The sequence below is a fragment of the Zonotrichia leucophrys genome, chromosome 1A, assembly GCF_028769735.1.
Source record: "Zonotrichia leucophrys gambelii isolate GWCS_2022_RI chromosome 1A, RI_Zleu_2.0, whole genome shotgun sequence".
Taxonomy (NCBI): Eukaryota; Metazoa; Chordata; class Aves; order Passeriformes; family Passerellidae; genus Zonotrichia; species Zonotrichia leucophrys.
Genome location: NC_088170.1, coordinates 68,178,268 through 68,196,134, shown reverse-complemented (window position 1 = coordinate 68,196,134; position 17,867 = coordinate 68,178,268). Strand labels below are relative to the sequence as shown.

At 43.4% G+C, this 17,867-nt stretch overlaps 1 protein-coding gene across 1 annotated transcript in view; it reads right to left on the bottom strand.

Annotated features, from left to right (window-relative positions):
* Window positions 1-17,867, bottom strand: part of ITIH5 (inter-alpha-trypsin inhibitor heavy chain 5) — a 48,797-nt gene that overhangs the window by 21,227 nt on the left and 9,703 nt on the right. The window contains exons 4-7 of the mRNA XM_064703062.1: window positions 17,167-17,274; window positions 16,266-16,516; window positions 8,786-8,955; window positions 8,079-8,195 (exon numbers count right to left, since the gene is read on the bottom strand). Of these exons, the coding sequence (XP_064559132.1) occupies window positions 8,079-8,195; window positions 8,786-8,955; window positions 16,266-16,516; window positions 17,167-17,274 (646 nt within the window). The remainder of the gene's footprint in view (window positions 1-8,078; window positions 8,196-8,785; window positions 8,956-16,265; window positions 16,517-17,166; window positions 17,275-17,867) is intronic.

Below are 17,867 nucleotides of genomic sequence, written 5' to 3'. Positions count from 1 at the left end.
AATAAGGCAAAGGGAAAAGCTCAAGGGCTGTCCCACAGTGCTACACTGAAATAACCCCAAATAACCCCACTGGAAACAACGGGGCTGCACGGGCACACAGCCAGACTGACACAGCAATGTCTGAAGGCCACATTCTTCTCTTAGCTCATTTCTTCATTCTTCTTCATTCTTCTCTGGTGCTTAGCTCATTTTAAGTGCAATCAGATCCCCTAACATGCCCGTCAGACAGTGAAACCCCCACCCTGCCAGCATGATGAAACATTTCCATGGAGATAGCAGCACAAAGGTCAGCACTAAGGGGAAAATGCCCCATGCCCTCCATGCAGAGCTTGACATCTCTCCCTCTGCCCATCCTCAGAAGATGGGAGTTCATCCCAGGGCACAGGAATTGTTCCAATAACTGGATACTGTCATTTTCTGTCACAAAGATCAGCCCCAGCACAATGCTGGGAAGAGCTGGCACGCCCAAAAGCTGCCCACAACACATCCCCTGAATTCCAGCAATCAACTGCTGTGTTACAGAGCAGGAATTGAGCTGAGGCACGGCTCAGCATGCTCTTCATACTGATGACAACCATCCATCCTTCACCTTGCAGCCACTCTCACAGAGTGGGTGTCCCAGCACACAGAAGCCTGACAGGTTTGGAGCTCTGTAGCCCCCACTCAGAACATCCCATCCATGGGTGTCACAGACATCTTTTAGGAAAAATCCTTTCCTTAGGATTTTTCCTCCTGAGAAGCTGAGAGGCCTCAGGAACAAAATGTAAACAATGGTTATCTGCTGCTGTGGAATGCAACAGGTCCATCTGTGATTGAACAACTCATAGAGCTGTTTCTAGTTAATGGCCAATCACAGGCCCCTGGCTTGGACTCTCTGCCCAAGAGACACAAGCTTTTGTTATCATTTTCTTTCCTATTCTATTCTTAGCTAGCCTTCTGATGAAACCTTTTCTTCTATTATTTTAGTATAGTTTTAATGTAATATATATCATAAAATAATAAATCAGCTTTCTGAAACATGGAGCCTCATCTCTTCCTTCATCCTAGAACCCCTGGGAACATGGTCACCCATGGGTGTGACCTGCTGGGAGAAATGTGCTGTTCCTCCCCTGGGGCTTCCCCATTTTCATTTCTTTTCACAGGACATTCAGTAGGGACCTTACAAAAGGATGCTAGTGACAGGACAAGAGGGAGTGGCTTTAAACTAAAAGAGAGATTTAGGTTGGATACTGGGGAGAAATTCTCTGTGAGGGCGGGCAGGCCCTGGCACAGGGTGCCCAGAGAAGCTGTGGCTATCCCTGGAGGTGTCCAAGGCCAGGTTGGACAGGGCTTGGAGCAACCTGATCTAGTGGAAGATGTCCCTGCCCATGGCAGGGGGTTGGAACTGGATGTTCTTTAGGGTTTTTTCCAATTCATACCATTCTGGGATTCTCTGATGTCCAGTGAGTGAGGGATGGTGGCAGTGGTTTGTTGGTTGAAGCAAAGACCCAGCACTTTTGCTCAGGGTTAGCTTTAAGCAATGCAACAGCACTAAATGGTTCCTTTAAAATAGCAAAGTTGCCAGTTTTCCCACTAAGAGTGGCCACATGGCCCTCACAGGCCTCCAACACCCGCCCCCCTCCAATTTTCACCATTTCTAAACCCCCTCAGCATCTCCAGCTGCAGGATCCCCACTCCATCCTGAACATTTCTGCCTCCAGCTCTTCCCCTGCCCATTTCCATCCTAAGCCACTGCCTCAGGCACGAGAAGAAGCCAATTCTTCACCCAAAACTCTGCAGAGAAGAGAGCAGATGTTTTGGAGGACATTATGCCACTGCATCAGGGGTAACTATCCAAGCAAAATCTCCCCTCTCATGACACAGCCTCACATCCCTCACTGCTAAGGGACCTCAAATTACATCATGTGGAACCTCAGAGCTGCCTGTGAGTGCTGTCTGATGACAGCAACACGACCTGGAGGGGCTGGCTCCAGCAGGATTTCACCAGAGGTGCCACAAGCACTTTTGAGCTCCAGCTGCTCTCCAGAGCCAGAAACAAACGGTCCCAGTTGAGCAACGTGTGGGACACACCCTGCTTTGGGGGCAAGGGGTATTTGCCTGGAAACAGCAGTATTGTTGCTGCAAACAGTGCTAATCTAATCACCTCAGTCCTGACAAAGGTCTGCTGGTGTCTTTTAGGCTTGGGGGATGTTTGCACAGCCATAACCCAGACATGGGTTTGCCAGCTAAACAGGCAAGACACTGCAGAGAGACAAGCACAGGCAAGGAAAATAACCTGCGTTAATGCACATAACAGACCCGTGATGAAAACACAGGCAGAAGCCAGGTCTGGCTTCCAGGTGTTGCTCCAGCAGCTGGGAAAAAAACACTTTAATTCCAGCTTGGAAAGGACTACTAAAGAAAGATCTTTCACTTCACTTCACTGACTTTTATGCATTTGCCAGAGCCTTGAGGATACCAAGAGGCTTTAAAGGCTCTGCCCAGCCCCAGCTGGGGCCTCCACCCACTCTCCTGCCCATTTAAGCACCAGCCTGGGCCCTCATCCCAATCCCAGACCAAGAGCTGTGCTGTCTGCAGCTCGGCTCCATAAACCTCAATGACCCCAATCCATGGAAAGACTTCCCAGCTGGATTTAGCCACTTCCATTTCACTGCAGCTCTGTCTGGGGGTCACTGGGCTGTGTCTGGCACCTGTTTCCAGTTCATCTTTTGATGAACTCAGTGATGGTCCAATTGAAGCATTTGGGAGAGCTCTCAACATGAGTTTTCAGTTCAAGCCCCAGCAGCGTTCCTATGCAAACTCTGCCCTCACCTTTTCCTCCTATTTGCTCCAAACTCAATTAAAGGACTTGCACTTTATAAGTGGTTTGGGACCTTCCTGGGAAATTTTGTCTCTGCTTTTACTGCCTCAGAATCAAGCAAAATTGGCTTCAAAGCAGATGCTCTGTGTCCTGGATACTTGAGAGCATCTTACTCTGAAGGCTGTTTCTCTGTATGACTCCATCATTATTTAGTACTTTTAGGGTTAGGCAGATTATTTTGCTTTGTGACAAGTACTTGTGTTTCTCTTGGAAGACAAATTTTATTATTTTAGTACTTTTAGTACTTTTAGACTATTTTGCTTTGTGGCAAGTACTTGCATTTCTCTTGGAAGAGAAATTTTATTTTCTTTGAGCAAATAAAGTCTACATAGATCTGATGTCTTATTTACTGTGGTATTTCCTATATCCCAAATTCACCCCTCCAGAGAGGACTGAGATGACACTGCTGTGGTGTATTCTGAGCAGGAGGCAGCTCCATGGGGCTCCTGGTGCTGCAGGCAGCTCTTCTGTGTTCTCTGGGCTTGTTTCTTTACAGGCAGAAATGGAAAACCTGACAAAACTTTCCTTGTCACAGTAGCTTTTAATGCTCTGGAGGCTGTAATTAGAATTAGCATTTTTTCCAAAGCTCCCTGGTGATTTAAGGTTGTTCTCCTGGGCAGCAGCTGTTACTTGGACTAACAGACATCAGGCTCACAGCCAGTTCTGCACCAACCAGCAGCAATCAGAGGAGTTTGCAAGGAGAACATTGAGTGCTCAGGTGCTTTCTGCTCCTTCACCACCCTGAAACTCCTCAGGGTGTTGATGCTCAGAGGGTGAGGCTGGGCACACAGAGCCCTCAGATGGGGCTCCAGCACTGTGGGTGACTCAAGAATACCAACAGTGCCCCTTGGACAGGCATAGGCAAATGAAGTGGAGCCCTTGCAAATCCCCAGCAGGTCCCAGTTTCAGCTGGGTTCCTCCTGGAGCAATTAACCTCAGAGAAAATTACAGTCTGGCACAGCACCACTGACAGGCTGCCAGGCTTGTGGTGAAGCCAACTGCTGAACTGAGTGTGTGGCATTTATTGCCTGTGGGAAAGGTAAGGTGAAACCAATCTGTGGTTGGAACAACTCTATTTTACAGCTGCAAAATACCTGCAAACTCATCCTCTTGTGGACATATTCACAGCTTGGAATGTTCTTGCTCTCTTTTCTCACCGTGTTCAGTGAAACTGGGTGCAATGATGGTAATCACAAGGTGCTGAACTTATAGCTGGTCCCTTTTTCTCCTGGTTATACCAATGTAAAGCTGCTATATCTCCTTCTACCTAGCCAAAGGTACCATAAAATCAGCAGGGCAGACTGTTCAAAGGCAGTAATTTTGCTTCATTTTTGCAATTTTTTGTCATTTCTTGCAAACCATTTAGCTTCTCAGTAAACCCTGCAGATAGAAGCTCTTCCCCAGGCCCTCCTGGCTGTTAAAAGCAACTATTCCACACAGAGCTTGCTGTCTCTTTGCAAAGGAAGGAACAAAGTTCATGAGGATTTTCCTTGCCAGTGGGACAGCAGTAATGATGTGCAAAGCCTTGAGCACATTAATATTTTTTCCTCATCGTGCTCAAGAATTTTCTATTCATGAACTCCATCTCCCTGCCAGTGCTAAAAGGAGACTGCAGCAAAGGCTCAGATTCTCAGAGGGGCTTGACTGCTGCAGCACATATGAGTCTGCTGGACATCACCAGAGCTCAGAGGCTGTGAAAACAGGAGAAATATCTTCCCCTCAAAGCTGATGCATCTCTTGGTGATGTGAGGGGAGTGTTTCAAAGGTCCTGATCACAGAACCAAAGAGCTGTTAAGGCTGGAAAAGACTTCTAAGATCATCAAGCCCAATTATTAACACAGCACCACTGTGTTCACCACTAAACCGTGTTCCCAAGCGCCACATCCACGTGTCACAGACATCTTTTATGAAAAATCCTTTCCTCCTGAGAAGCTGAGAGGCCTCAGGAACAAAATGTAAACAATGATTATCTGCTGCTGTGGAATGCAACAGGTGGATCTGCGATTGGTCTCATGTGGTTGTTTCTAATTAATGGCCAATCACAGTCAGCTGGCTTGGGCTCTGTTGGAGAGAAAAGCTTTTGTTATCATTCTTTCTTTTTCTATTCTTAGCTAGCCTTCTGATGAAATCCTTTCTTTTAGTATGGTTTTAATATAATATATATCATAAAATAATAAATTAGGCCTTCTGAAACATGGAGTCAGATCCTCATCTCTTCCCTCATCCTGGGACCCCTGTGAACACAGTCACAGACATGCTTTTAGAACACCTCCAATGATCTGATTGAAGTTGATTAACCAGTTTCACTCTGTGTGTTTGCAGCTGGACATTTGTTGCTTCAAAGACTGAGATATCAGGAAAAAAGGGATGGCAAAACAGATGAAAATTCATGTTGGAAAAGGAAAACCTTGGGAGAGGAAAAGATAAATGACTCACAGTTGGGTTGTGGGAACTGCAGGATGAAATCCTGACCCCACTTGAGTCACTTTGCTATTTGCTTTGTGAATGCAGGTGACTGAAGAGTCCAAAATCTCCTCCAGTTGCTACAGAAAAAGGTGCACAGCTGATGTTTCCCACCCTTGCTTACACAATCCTAGAAACTGTCCTTTGCCACAGTCACTGCAGCTGACCCACAGGAGCACCCTTTACAATTGCTGGCTGTATTTTTAGCTGACCTTGCACATGACTCAGTGGAGAGAAATGAGGAAAGACAGTCCCATGGGATTCCCCAGCTCTCTACACACCATCAGAAATTACCACAGCTGTGAGAGTCCAAGAGAAAAGACAAAAAGGAGACATTTCCTCTGCTCAGATGTATCCTGCCACCAGGGAATCTGTTTGTAATTTAATAAACATCTCAATGACATCAGCAACTGGTAAAAAGGACACTGAGCAGACATGGCTGTAACTGATCACACTTTCCTAGAGAACCAAGAGAGGTTTCTTTTTCAGCCAGTCCTAGATTTTGGTCTTTTCTTGATCAATCTGTGGGGGGTTTATGATTTTGATCATAACTCTATAAAGTTCTATTTTTTGGAGCAGCTGGAACCAAAGGAAGATAAGTGCTTAGCACTCCTCCATAATGTACCACCTCCAGTGGTTCTCCATAAAAAACATATACTGAGATAACAGACAAAAAGTTAGGTGTGGATCTTTTGTTTGTATTTTTTATTTTTGTTGAGGTTGGGATTGAAGCTGCTTGAGATAGTATTTCATGTTTGGATTTAGGTGTTCATTATTTCTTATTAGTGTAATAGCTTCACAACTATGAGTTTTATGATCTTTTATTAGTAAGGCACAAAATGGCTAACTATCTCTTGCTACAGGTCTTTTGAGACTAAACTATCTAATTAAGAAATGATAATTATATTATTTTTTAATTTAATAACTGATTCTTCGAAGCTTGTAATGCAGACTTTTCGGTTTGATTACAAAACACTACTTAAACTCATTAAGAAGAAGGAACAAGAAGGTGAACAAGAATAATTTGCCTCTGCTCTACAACTTTCATCTTGCTTTATATTTGTTACTATGTCCTAAAACTCTAAGTTTTCTACCCTGTGATATTGTACACTTCTAACTAACTATATACTTGTAATTTTAGGGCTATTAATAAATTTTGGAAGTCTTCTCTACAGCCTCAGGTTAAATGTAGTCCTGTCTTGTGAGTCTGTGCCTTTCAGCACAGAAAGTTTAAAATTCTCAGCATCCAGGATTCCAACAGTTGGGAACAGCCTCAACAAAGGTTTGGGCTCAGGAGGAACCTCTCTGTAGCTGATTTGCCCAAGATCCATGTTTAGCAGCACAAACTGCCCAGGCCGTGAATTAAACCTTTAGGGGTTAATGGCTGTGTTGTTTTTAGTAGGTGTAATGAAAAGAAATTCTGATACTCAGGAAGAGAATAAAAGCTTTCATAGTGCAAGGTTAATCTGCTGGCTACTTGTGCAGCTCACAGAAGCACCAAAGCCCTTTGGAGTTTTAATCTCCCTGGGTCAGCACGTGGTTACTGGGTGTCTGCTTCCAGCCTGGGGGCATTTGTGCCAGAACTGTTAATTCTGAGAGGCACAGTGGTCATTTTCAGCAGGAGGATAACTGAAAGCCAAGAGCCAGGCTCTGTCCTCAGGGCTTTTTACGGATTCAGAAGCATCTTGATTTGAGATCTCATTCAGGACAGGACTAGGATTGCTTGCTAACAACTCTTTTGATGAGTCATCTTTTTCCCCAGTCACTGGGGAAGATAATTTGCATCCATAGAATCCATATTCCATTTATATTTGATGTCCCCTTCAGCTTGCTATGGTGGCTCACATTAAGGTCTGTGCCCTGGAGAAATGTCTGAGATCTGTTCTGAAAGACTAAGATTCCCAAAAAGGAAAAAATTACTTTTCTTTCAGCACAACCTCTTGAGTTGTACTTCACTGAGGGTTTTGCTGTTTTCATTGCTGTACAAGAGGTTCTACTCTCATTACATTGCAAGGGTTCTATATTACCAGAGTTGCATCCCTCCTTGATGGTTCTTGTAGGCACCTCCTCTAGCACTGACTGGTCCTTGTCCTTGCAGTAGCCAACTGACTCCAGTTTCCACCAATCCACTCTTTTATAACACTCTTATTATTGGCTACAGGTGTGGCCTGTTAACATCAGGCCTGCTCCTAATCTTTAGTAATTGGTTCAGCTGCAACTCTTTAGGGGATAAGATTACATTCTATATCACCTTAATTTACCCATACTGTATCCCCCTACAATTCCCCCTTTTTCTTTTAATTGCAGAGTTGCAGCATTTCTAGAAGGACATGTTCAAATAAATTAACATTATGACATTTTGCCAAGGTAATTTAAAGGCAGCAGTGTCTTCTCTTTGCTGTTAGACTGGATACAGAGTCTGCTGAATGCACTTTGCTGGAAATTCTGCCTGATCTGCCTCTCCTCAAACCACTCAGAACAGAACCACCCTGGACAATCCTATGCTCAGTTTTGGCAGCACTGACCTTTACAGAGTGATGAATCCTCCTACATTCCTCATTCCCATCCCATTTCCACTGACACAACCATTTCTCATTGCAGGTAGATCACCTCACCTCGAGGTGACTTCAGAGCCACCTCTCACCTCAGACACAGCAAACACTTTGCAGAGGAGAAGTGGTGAGAGAAACCTGAGCCAAGCTTTGCCACCCCAGGGCTGAGCAGCCCAGAGCAGACACGAGGAGGAGGAGCTCACCTGCTTCAGCTTGGTGCCCACCATGGAGGCGCTGCTGTCCAGCACGAACACCACGTTCTTGGGCAGGGGAGGGAGGTCTGTGGGGGCGAAGTAGTGCACAAAATATCCATTGAGGATCTGGGGAAGAGCAAGGCAGTCAGGAATCAAAGGTAGATCGTGTAGGACGTTCTACACATGTCATTATGGGATATCTGGATATTTGGGTGCTTTCAGTGGCTGTGTCTACACTGGAGGGTGTGAATGCTCCTCGGAATCTCTCTTAATTCTGTTCCCAGATACCCTTGGGATCTCCCTTTAATTCAGTTTATCCAGACTGGATGAGCCAACTGGAGCTCTGCACATCTCCTTCCATGGTTGACATACAAATGCAGTTTGAATCATCCAAATTAGTTTCCTTCCAAATGCAGCAAGGATGTAACATATGTGCCCACAGATCAGAACCACAACATTCCCTTGAAAAACTGGCCTTGTATCCAGATATCTACAGCCAGTATATTGAGAAACTGACACAAAAAAGCTCAGTGAAGTTGGGGTTTAAGTCCACCTTGTGGCTGCTAACTGACTGGTTTTATTTTGGATTGTTCTTACAGAATGGAGGAGTAGCTTTCACTTGGAAAGCATTTTCTAGGAATTTGGAGCAGGGAAAACAATTAAACCATCTCAAGTACAGTTAATAAAACATAAAAGGTGAATCATGTGTACAGTACCTGAACATCCCCAACACTCAGCTCCCTGCTGACATCATATCTGATTATGAAGTCTCCCAAAATTCCATTTCGGGCAATCCTGGTTTGCTCAACAACACTGGGGTTGAATGTAACCTTAGCTAAGGTTTTGGTGTGCCCAATGACAGTAGAGGAGGGAGGAGACACATCACCTGTTGAGATAAAACCACAATATCACAGGATTTTCCCACTGCCTTACAGATGTCAAAGCACAGCACAGGTGGTGTGGCCATGGGGCCAAGTCAGCCAGCAGAGTGATTTACTGAGATCGAAGATTCAGTGATTATAAAAAGAGAGATAAAAAAAAAAATTACCCCATCTCCTCAAACTTTAAACTGAAACCCATCTTGCACTCCTCTCAAGGATAAAAATGTTTGTAGGAAGTTCCTGTATTCAGTTCTGTTTGGCCAAACACAAACCTCAAACATGCTGATGCTGTTCATTCCAGCCAGCTCCAGACATCCAGGACACAGATCCTACACCTGAGATCCTGACAGTCAATGCAGGTATGATTCATCTGACCTGTTTGAACATTTATTCCAGGATTAGATTAATCACACTGTAGATTTTTCCTTATTGACTATTAGGAATTCTTGAGGTGGCATGTTCAGGCATGCTGCAGGCATGTGGGGTGGGATTGATCTGAGTGACTGGTCCCTTGGTCTGACAAGTGTCTTATGTGTAATGTCTACCTTTTAACAATTCCTCTTAGCTGCCTTTATGTTCAGCAAAAGATATCATTATAGTCACTGCAATTTCAGTCTAATTCAGACAAAATGCAGCACTGCCAGTGCAGTCACACAAATTGCATCCCTAAGATGTAACTGATCCTAAACTCTGAAAATCCTTCCTGAATCAACAAAGAGGGATGTGCCTGGCAGAGGGCACCTCAGATAAAGAGAATTATTTAGGTCCGAGTCACCCTGCAGGAAACTCTCCTTGTATTGTTATCTGTGCTCATTCTCTAAAAGTTGAGGGATGTGGAAGTTCCCTGTTGCCTCTCTGTATAAACAAAATCCCACCTTAACCTCTTTTGGTTTGCCAGTTGTTTCCCTCTTAACTCCATCCTTACATGAGATGGATTTGGCCCCTGAACTTCTCCAGATTTTGAGGGGTTTCACCCTTTTCCTAACTGGCTTTTGAAAACACAAAATATATATTGTCAGCCAGAAGTTGTTCTTGGGTGCTTTAGCTCTAACAGGGATTATTCCAACAATCCTCTGAGGCACAGAAGTTCTATTATGTTTGCTCCTGGTTAGAATTGGTAGGAATCAGCTGCTTAATTACACTGTGAGGGGAAATCTCAAATCTTTTCCAAAAATGCCCAAAAAATCTGTGGTATGACAGGGAAATTAGGGATGGGAGAGGTTCAGTTTCAGTTTTGGTGTACACAATGCAAATACCTACATATAAATTTATTTTCTAGGCTCCACTATGCAAATGGAGATCTGGTCAAGAGTGTCAGAGATGAGGGTATGATACATCTGCCCAGACAGACATCTGCTTTAGGGTAATTTTAATTAACAATAAATTAACCATAGTGATCCAAGTGAGAAGGTGCAGGTGGTCTGGGAAAGCTCCATTCCAGGGTGTCCCAAAACTCTGTTTATGTAATCAGCAGGGGCATTTCACCTTTGTAAAGGGCTTTGAGCAGCATTAGGGAAAGGCAATGTGACATCTGTGAGCAACAATGAACACAACCTCACATCCAGACCCCACTGTGATTTACAAAACCAGAAAGATGTGATTATGTCCATTTAACAAGTAGGAAAATGGAGACATGGGGTGGTTACCTAACTTATCTGACTTCCCATGGTGGAAGTCCATAGAAATGCCAGGATTAGGGTCCTTGTGGGTTTATGAAATGATTACCAAAATCTGTAACTTTTACTCTGAAGTGCCATGTACAATCTAGGGTCCTCTAGGCAAAGGAATGAGAGTAAGAATTCATATCACTGTAGGATGTTACTGCCAGGATGATTTTGCTTTATTTCCACAGCTGCCCTGTGAGTGCATTTGAAAAGATGAGGCACAAGACTGTTCTACTGATATAGGGAAGGGTTTTATCACAGGCCCAATTTTACACAAGCAAATTATAGTTAGAACACCTGGACTTTGAAGCAAACTCCTCAGCAAAAGCCTTGCCCAAGGAGACTGAATTATAAAGATCACTCAATTTCAGTAAAATCAAGAACTGACTCTGCATCACAGATTCTCTGTGAGAACTCCTATCCATTCATCCTGATGGAAACAGAGAGGGAGGTCCCAGCCAATACACTGAAACCACATAAGGACACTAGTTTTGTATCTTAGGGGGAGCTTATAAAATGATTACCCAGACCTTTGATATTTTTTTCTAAAATCCATGTACAGTTCAGATTTCTCCTGGCAAAGAAAAGTTATAAATCAACATCGCTGTAAGATTTTACCTCAGTCTTGATCTGTTTTTATTTTTATAGCTGCCCTTTGATCTGATGAATCAACAGACACAATATGTTTTTAATACAAAATGCACCAGATTTGCTTGTATCTGCCTTCTTGAATTTTCCATCTGTCTTCTATTGCTTCCAGAAATCCCATTTAACTGCCAGTGTGGGAAAAGCCTAAAATACATAGAAATGGCTTTAAAGTCCATTTATAATTTCTGATCTGGAGGTTTCACATTACTTCTTCCCAACTGCTAAAGGGAAAGCCTGCTGTGGGTTAGGCTGCCAGGGTCAGTGAGAATCAGTCAGGAGCTCCCTCCTTATTCCTCCTGCACATCCAAGTCCATTTAACTTTTCTCTGGACCAGTGAAAATCAGCTGGTTTAGGCAGCAACTCCCTGCCTCAGTTTCCCCACCTGGTAAATGAGCATAATCACACGTAATCCATTTTTTAAAACGATGTGGAATCCAGGTGGATCACATTGCCTCCCTCTGTTGCTCCTCAGAACACTCCCTGGAGGTGATAAATGTCATCATTTCTAACACAGGCAGTGCTTTAGGGATCTCTGCAGAGGAAGTTTCCAAGGCTGTCTCACACAGCCATTTTAAGTGACAAGGATTGCTGAAGAATCTCTCCCATCCTCTTCATCTCCATCCACAGGACAGAAGCTAAAAGCCAAAAACTGTTCTGATAGAAAGGGTCCAAGAGAACTTTTTTTTTCTGGAATAACAAAAATCAGGTCTGGAAGGTAATTCATTATCTAATTCATCCCATGTTCTCAGACTGAATCCCTTCCTATTTAGTTTTTTGATACAATCAGGAAACACTCCAGACCTCCAGTAATGGAAACTCAGTGCCTGCACTTGCCAGTCCTTCCCAGAGCTTCATTTTTTTCACTGTTGAACATTTTCAATGTCCAAATTACATTTTTCCTTGTGGATTATAAACCCACGACTTCTTGTTTTTTCAGTTATTGACACAGAAGCCACAGTATCCTTTTCCTTCTTGCAGCAGCCTTTTATATTCTAAAACACAGTTCCTATGTCTTTCCCCAGGTTTCTTTTTTAGGCAGCACTTGATATCTGGATCACAATTAGTCTCCTTTGTTTATTGGCCTTGTTCTTTTTAAACAAGTGGCAGAGGGAGAAAAATCTGTGAGATATTTCAGAGTCCAGAGCATGGATGAGCTCCAAATGCTTGGGCTGGTTTGTGCTCACACTGAGAGAGCTAGTAGAGCCTTCAGACAAACTTTCCACTAAATTCAGCTGAAGAAGTAAACAGAGCAGGAAAAAGCATTTTCCAGATGAAACTTTCGTCCTCACAGGAGGAACAGTTAAACCTAAATTATTTTGGAGTCCGGCAGATTCAGGATTAGAGCCCAAATGCAAAGTTTGTCCTCTGCTAATATGTGGAAACTTCCAGACAGCTGTTATAAGAAATAAAAAGCTTTCTGAGACCTTTGACTTTAGAAAGAAACAGTCATCCTCGAGCAGCCTAGAGTCTTCTGCCCAAGCCCATGGCTAGCTCTCACATAGCTACACTGCAGGAACAAGATCAGGGCAACATCCAGGACAACATTCAGAAAGTGGCTCTATTCTGAGGTCACCAGAGAAGGTCAGGATCACTGGCCTCAATGCCTCCTGTTTTGGGGTTTGTATGGGACAGAAAACACCTGCACGTCCCAAAAGATCATTTTCCAAAACCCACATGCCTAATGCCTTCCTTTGGGAAAAATACAACTCCCAGATGGAGCCATGTGCGCAGGAGTTACTGCACCAGGAAATATCCTAGAAAGATCTGTCATCACATTGTCTGCTCCCTGTTCAGAGAGGATGGACACAGGACTTTCTGAGAGACAAGAAAAGGAATATCCACAAGTGAGGCTGGGAGAGACACTGGGATGCTCAAACACTCAGGGGAAGCTGCCCATGGGCAAAGCACCCACCCGGGGGCAGGGGCAGCTCAGCCCAGCTCAGGCTGCAGCTGGTGTGGGACCAGATAAGGAAAGAGGCAACCCTGGGAGCTGGGAACTTTGTCCTTATCAAGTGAGCTCAACTGTGATGGGCCATGATGGGACATAACTGACAACAGCACTAATTTATCAGGCAGCTGTACCTTGTGAGAAGGTGTAAAAGACTCCCCAAGTGTCCCATGATCCACAACATTCCATCACTCAGGTGTCCATGATCCACAGCATTCCAATAACCATTACAAGCTCCCCACCCCTGGGCAGGTACCTGGGCATTCCCACCTGAACCTGAGAGAATATAAACCCAATAGATTGTGCATTCTGTGGGTTTTCCTAGGATTTTCCTCACCACATGATGGATCTGGCCTGTGATCAGCACTTTGACCAACGGACAGTGAAATTGCATCAACCAAGTCTCATCACAAGTCTTTCAGGTGGTGAGATCTTTCTACTCTTACACATTTTCTCAAGTGATATATTTTTGGATCTATACTGTCACATTACTGCAGATAATATATATATGTATATATATACTGTAGATAATAGAATATTTTTTTGTAGTTAATAAGAACCAAAGACAATTGTAGACAATATTATTGTAGACAATAAGAACCAAAACATATCTGTTTTCCGGGTTGTTCTAAAATAAATAAAACAAACTTAAATATGTGGATTTATAAACACAGATGAATCAGTGTTGTTTCCAGAACTTGGGTTACCCTCACCTTTTGGGGTGGGGTGTAACAGCTTGATGGCACGATATATTTTTCTTCCACTATACTCAAGGTAATTTGTTAATACTTATAAAAATCTCATATTTTATAATTAACTGTGAGATAGTTTAAACACTAGAAATAGAGGAAGACAGCTTTAATGACATATTCAACCTCAAACCAGTCAGGCAGTACCATTTTCAATGTTCCATTGTCCAGCCAAGTGGTACTGAAGAGTTTTAAGCCATGGGAATCCAAGAGAGTAGAAAGTTTTTTCTAGTGTGCATTTGAGCTCTAATCCTGAATTTGCCAGACTCCAAAATAATTTAGGTTTAACTGTTCCTCCTGTGAGGATGACAGTTTCATCTGGCAAATGCTTTTTCCTGCTCTGTTTATTTCTTCTGGAGGTCTCACTGGATGTGCACCCACTTTTTGGGTGTCATATGAGCAAGAAGGTTTCACAGGGAGAAACTAATGGCTCTGATGGTTCAGTTTTGGATCCATCTTGAGAGGGGACAGTCAGCTGGAATATAGTGGACAACCACATGGGATGATTCCAGACAGAAAGGGTGTGAAATTGAATTCTGAGCACAGATAAAGCACAGGGAATCTGAGCTTCAGTTCCATTACCCATCCTGCAATGGAATTCCTATTTTATATACATTTTACTGGCTAGGGAGGATTACAGAATCCAACAGCTCAGGCCCATTTTTATATGAGCTCTTTGAAATCTGGAGCATGATGCCAAAAATGTCAGTGCTCCCAGATTGCCGTTTGGATAGTGACTTACATGAGTTTTCCCTGTATGTCATTTACATATAGGAATTTCCATCCTGTGCTGGACCAGCAGTGTGTCTGCTCTGCTCAGTCTGTCTCTACCCTTGATCAATGCCAGATGTCCTGCAGGAAACCACATGCCAACAACTCCCTGATAGGTGAAAAAGGCTTCCTGCCTCTCCTGATGAGGAGCAGAGCACATTTATCACTTGGCACGTGGATGTAGGACACTGAGACTAATGAGGCTTGACCTGAAGAGAGCCCAAGTCACTGAGAGCCTTGATTTCATGGGATTTGGATTAAATCAGTAGATCCCACTGAGCAATCAGTTTAACTCCACTTCACATGCATTAGGATCTTTCAGTGCAGCTCCACTGATTTTGCTGGCATTGAGTCACTTGGAGTGACTGAGAGTCAAGTCCCAAAAGACTCTGCATCCTCCTTCCATCCTTCTTCTTTGGTGTTTTTTTGACAACATGCAGCAAACACAGTATCCTGAGCTGTTGGTTTACACCAGAAAGAATTATATCTACACTGTCTGAACAGTAAGCAAGGATGGTTAGAGGTAAGAGCAGATGCTCAGATAGCACTTAGTGCTTTGGCAAAATATGGATTTTCCTCTTGGAATTTCCCATGTTCTGAAGTGCAGGATTTCCTATCTTCCTTGGCATGGATGGATGGAAAAAACAATTCACTTAAAATAAACAGTTCCCAGGAGAGGCAGAGGCCGGGGAAGAGCCTGCTCCAGTGCTGAGCACAAGGCCTGAAGGCCCAGTTCAAAGCTCTTCAAGACAATAGCAAAGAAGAAAAAAAACTTATTGAGATGAATGGGATCAGCCCTGTATTCATTAAGCTTCAAAGTCCTCACAGGCTGAGGCACAGATACCACACAGCCACAGCCATACAGAGTAAATAGATCCAGCACTGCCAGGCCCCCCAAATAACCATGAGAACCACGGGTCATAAAATCTCTCCTTACCTGTGGGGGTCCCAGCTGTGGGTTTCTCTGGATTGAAGGCACTTGAGATGGCAGTTCATGTTCACACTCAGAGTTTATTATTTATCAGTAAAACAGTCTCACTACTGTGAGTTCTGCAGCTTTTCATTAGAAGGCCCAAAATGGCCAACAATCTCTTGTTCCAAGGTCTTTTAAGACTAAACTATCCAATTAAGAACTGACACCTAGATTATTCTCTCTTTTAACCCAATAATTGATCCCAAAAAGCTGCAATGGAGACTTTCCTGCCCAATTACAAAATGCCACCCAAACCCATGAAGAAGACGGAAGAAGAAGCATGAAGAAGAAACCCAGGATGACACCCTGTGCCCTCCATCTTGCTTCCATCCACAGCTCACTAAAAAATCCCAAAACCTCAATTTCTCACCAAGTGATACACCTACACTACTCTCCATAATCTATTTTACACTTTTGTGGATTAGAGGAAACTTAACTTTTGTGAAGTCTAGGAAATTTTCTCCATGGATGAGGGTCAAAGTCAGTGCTGCCCTGCGGGTCAGGGCACCCCAGAGCAGACAGAGGAATATTCCCAGTGCCCTGGGTTTGTTTCCACACTTACCTTCAGCTTTCCCATTGCCTTTCTGCCTGCTGTTCCTGAGGGGAGGCACCTCCAGGGACACAATTCCGGAGTTCTCCAGGATGTTCACCTCCACCCTCAGCCTCCCCACCAGCTGCTGGGGCCGGATACTGACGGTGTACTCATATTTCCCCAGCCTCCTCTGCAGCAGCTCCTCGTAATGCAGCGTGAACCTGGCCTGCATCTTGCGGGGGATGAAGACAGAGGCCTTGAATGTCTCATAGCCATTCTCCCTGGAAGGAAAATCCAAAGACAGCTTCACATCCCGTACACATCACACATTACCTCCTTCACCTACCTCCCCAATAGTTTTGCCTGACTCTGTTCCCTGTAAATAATCAACTGAACCCTCCCATTGAATCTTGTTGAACACATGTTGCATTTACCATTGAATTTTGCTGGTTTATCTAAAATAGAAATAGAATACATTAATACTATAAATAAAATATTATTATTTATAGTAAAGATTATAAATATAAATAAATATTATCATTATTTGCCAATTTTATTTATTTATAATTATAATATTATAAATAAATATAAATAAAATAGTAATGTTTGAAATTATCATAAATAAAATATAAATATTATAATTATTTACCCCATTTTTATTTATTTATAATTTTATTATTATAAATAAAATATTACTTTTTATGAATAAGATATTAATAAAGTATATTCTTGCTTCCCTCTTGAGGGAAGTGGATGACTCTGCTCATGACAGCACGCCAAGTTTCCTTGCTGTTATTCAGGAAGTAACAAGAATTCTTTCCCTCTTTGCTCCTTCCTATAAATCCATGGATGGGCATGCCAAGGTAGCCAAGATAAAGATGGCAGGAGAGGGCATCACCTCCCAGAACACACCCAAATTCACAACACTCACCTTCCTTCTGTGGGGCTTGGAGGTTTCTTGTGCCTTTCTTTGTCATCCGTGCTGTTTTTCTTTTCCTTCCCCGTGACCTCTCCATAATAAGTCTTGTTGCCAATGCTCCTGGAGAGATCAGAGGTGTCAGCACGGTCACCCTGCACCCGAGTACAGTGACAGGTGGACATTTGCTGCAGGTGCATTCACAGACTTGGATGTGAGAAGAATCTCAGAGTGCTGCTGGTGTCACTCTCCTGAGTCCACCCAAGCCTCGGGGACAAAACCCAACTCAGAAGTTCCCTGGCTGGAAATACCAGCTCAGTACAAAGGCAAAAGTCTCTTACCCTTCCTATTCACTCTAAATGGAAGTATTTCTTAAAGAGTGGGTCACCTATCACTTTTGGTTCAAGTCTGAAGCTGTGGCCCCAATATCTGCCTGTAGAAGGGATCTGAGCATGACCAAACCAAATATGTTTGAGACCAAGAGTTTAATTTATTGGTCATTTCACTATGAGATTTCTCTCTATTTGATTAATCATTCACACCTCCAGCAGCCATTGAACCTATCTGCTGGCTGGAGTTAACTTCTGCTGTTGACATGAAATAACAAGAAAATTCTTAGGCATTACATTCAGTCAGGTGAGATAAATATATCTGCCAGTGTTGCTGAAACTTTCTCTGGAAAGGTTTTTAAGGTCTTCAAGAGAGTTTTCTCATTC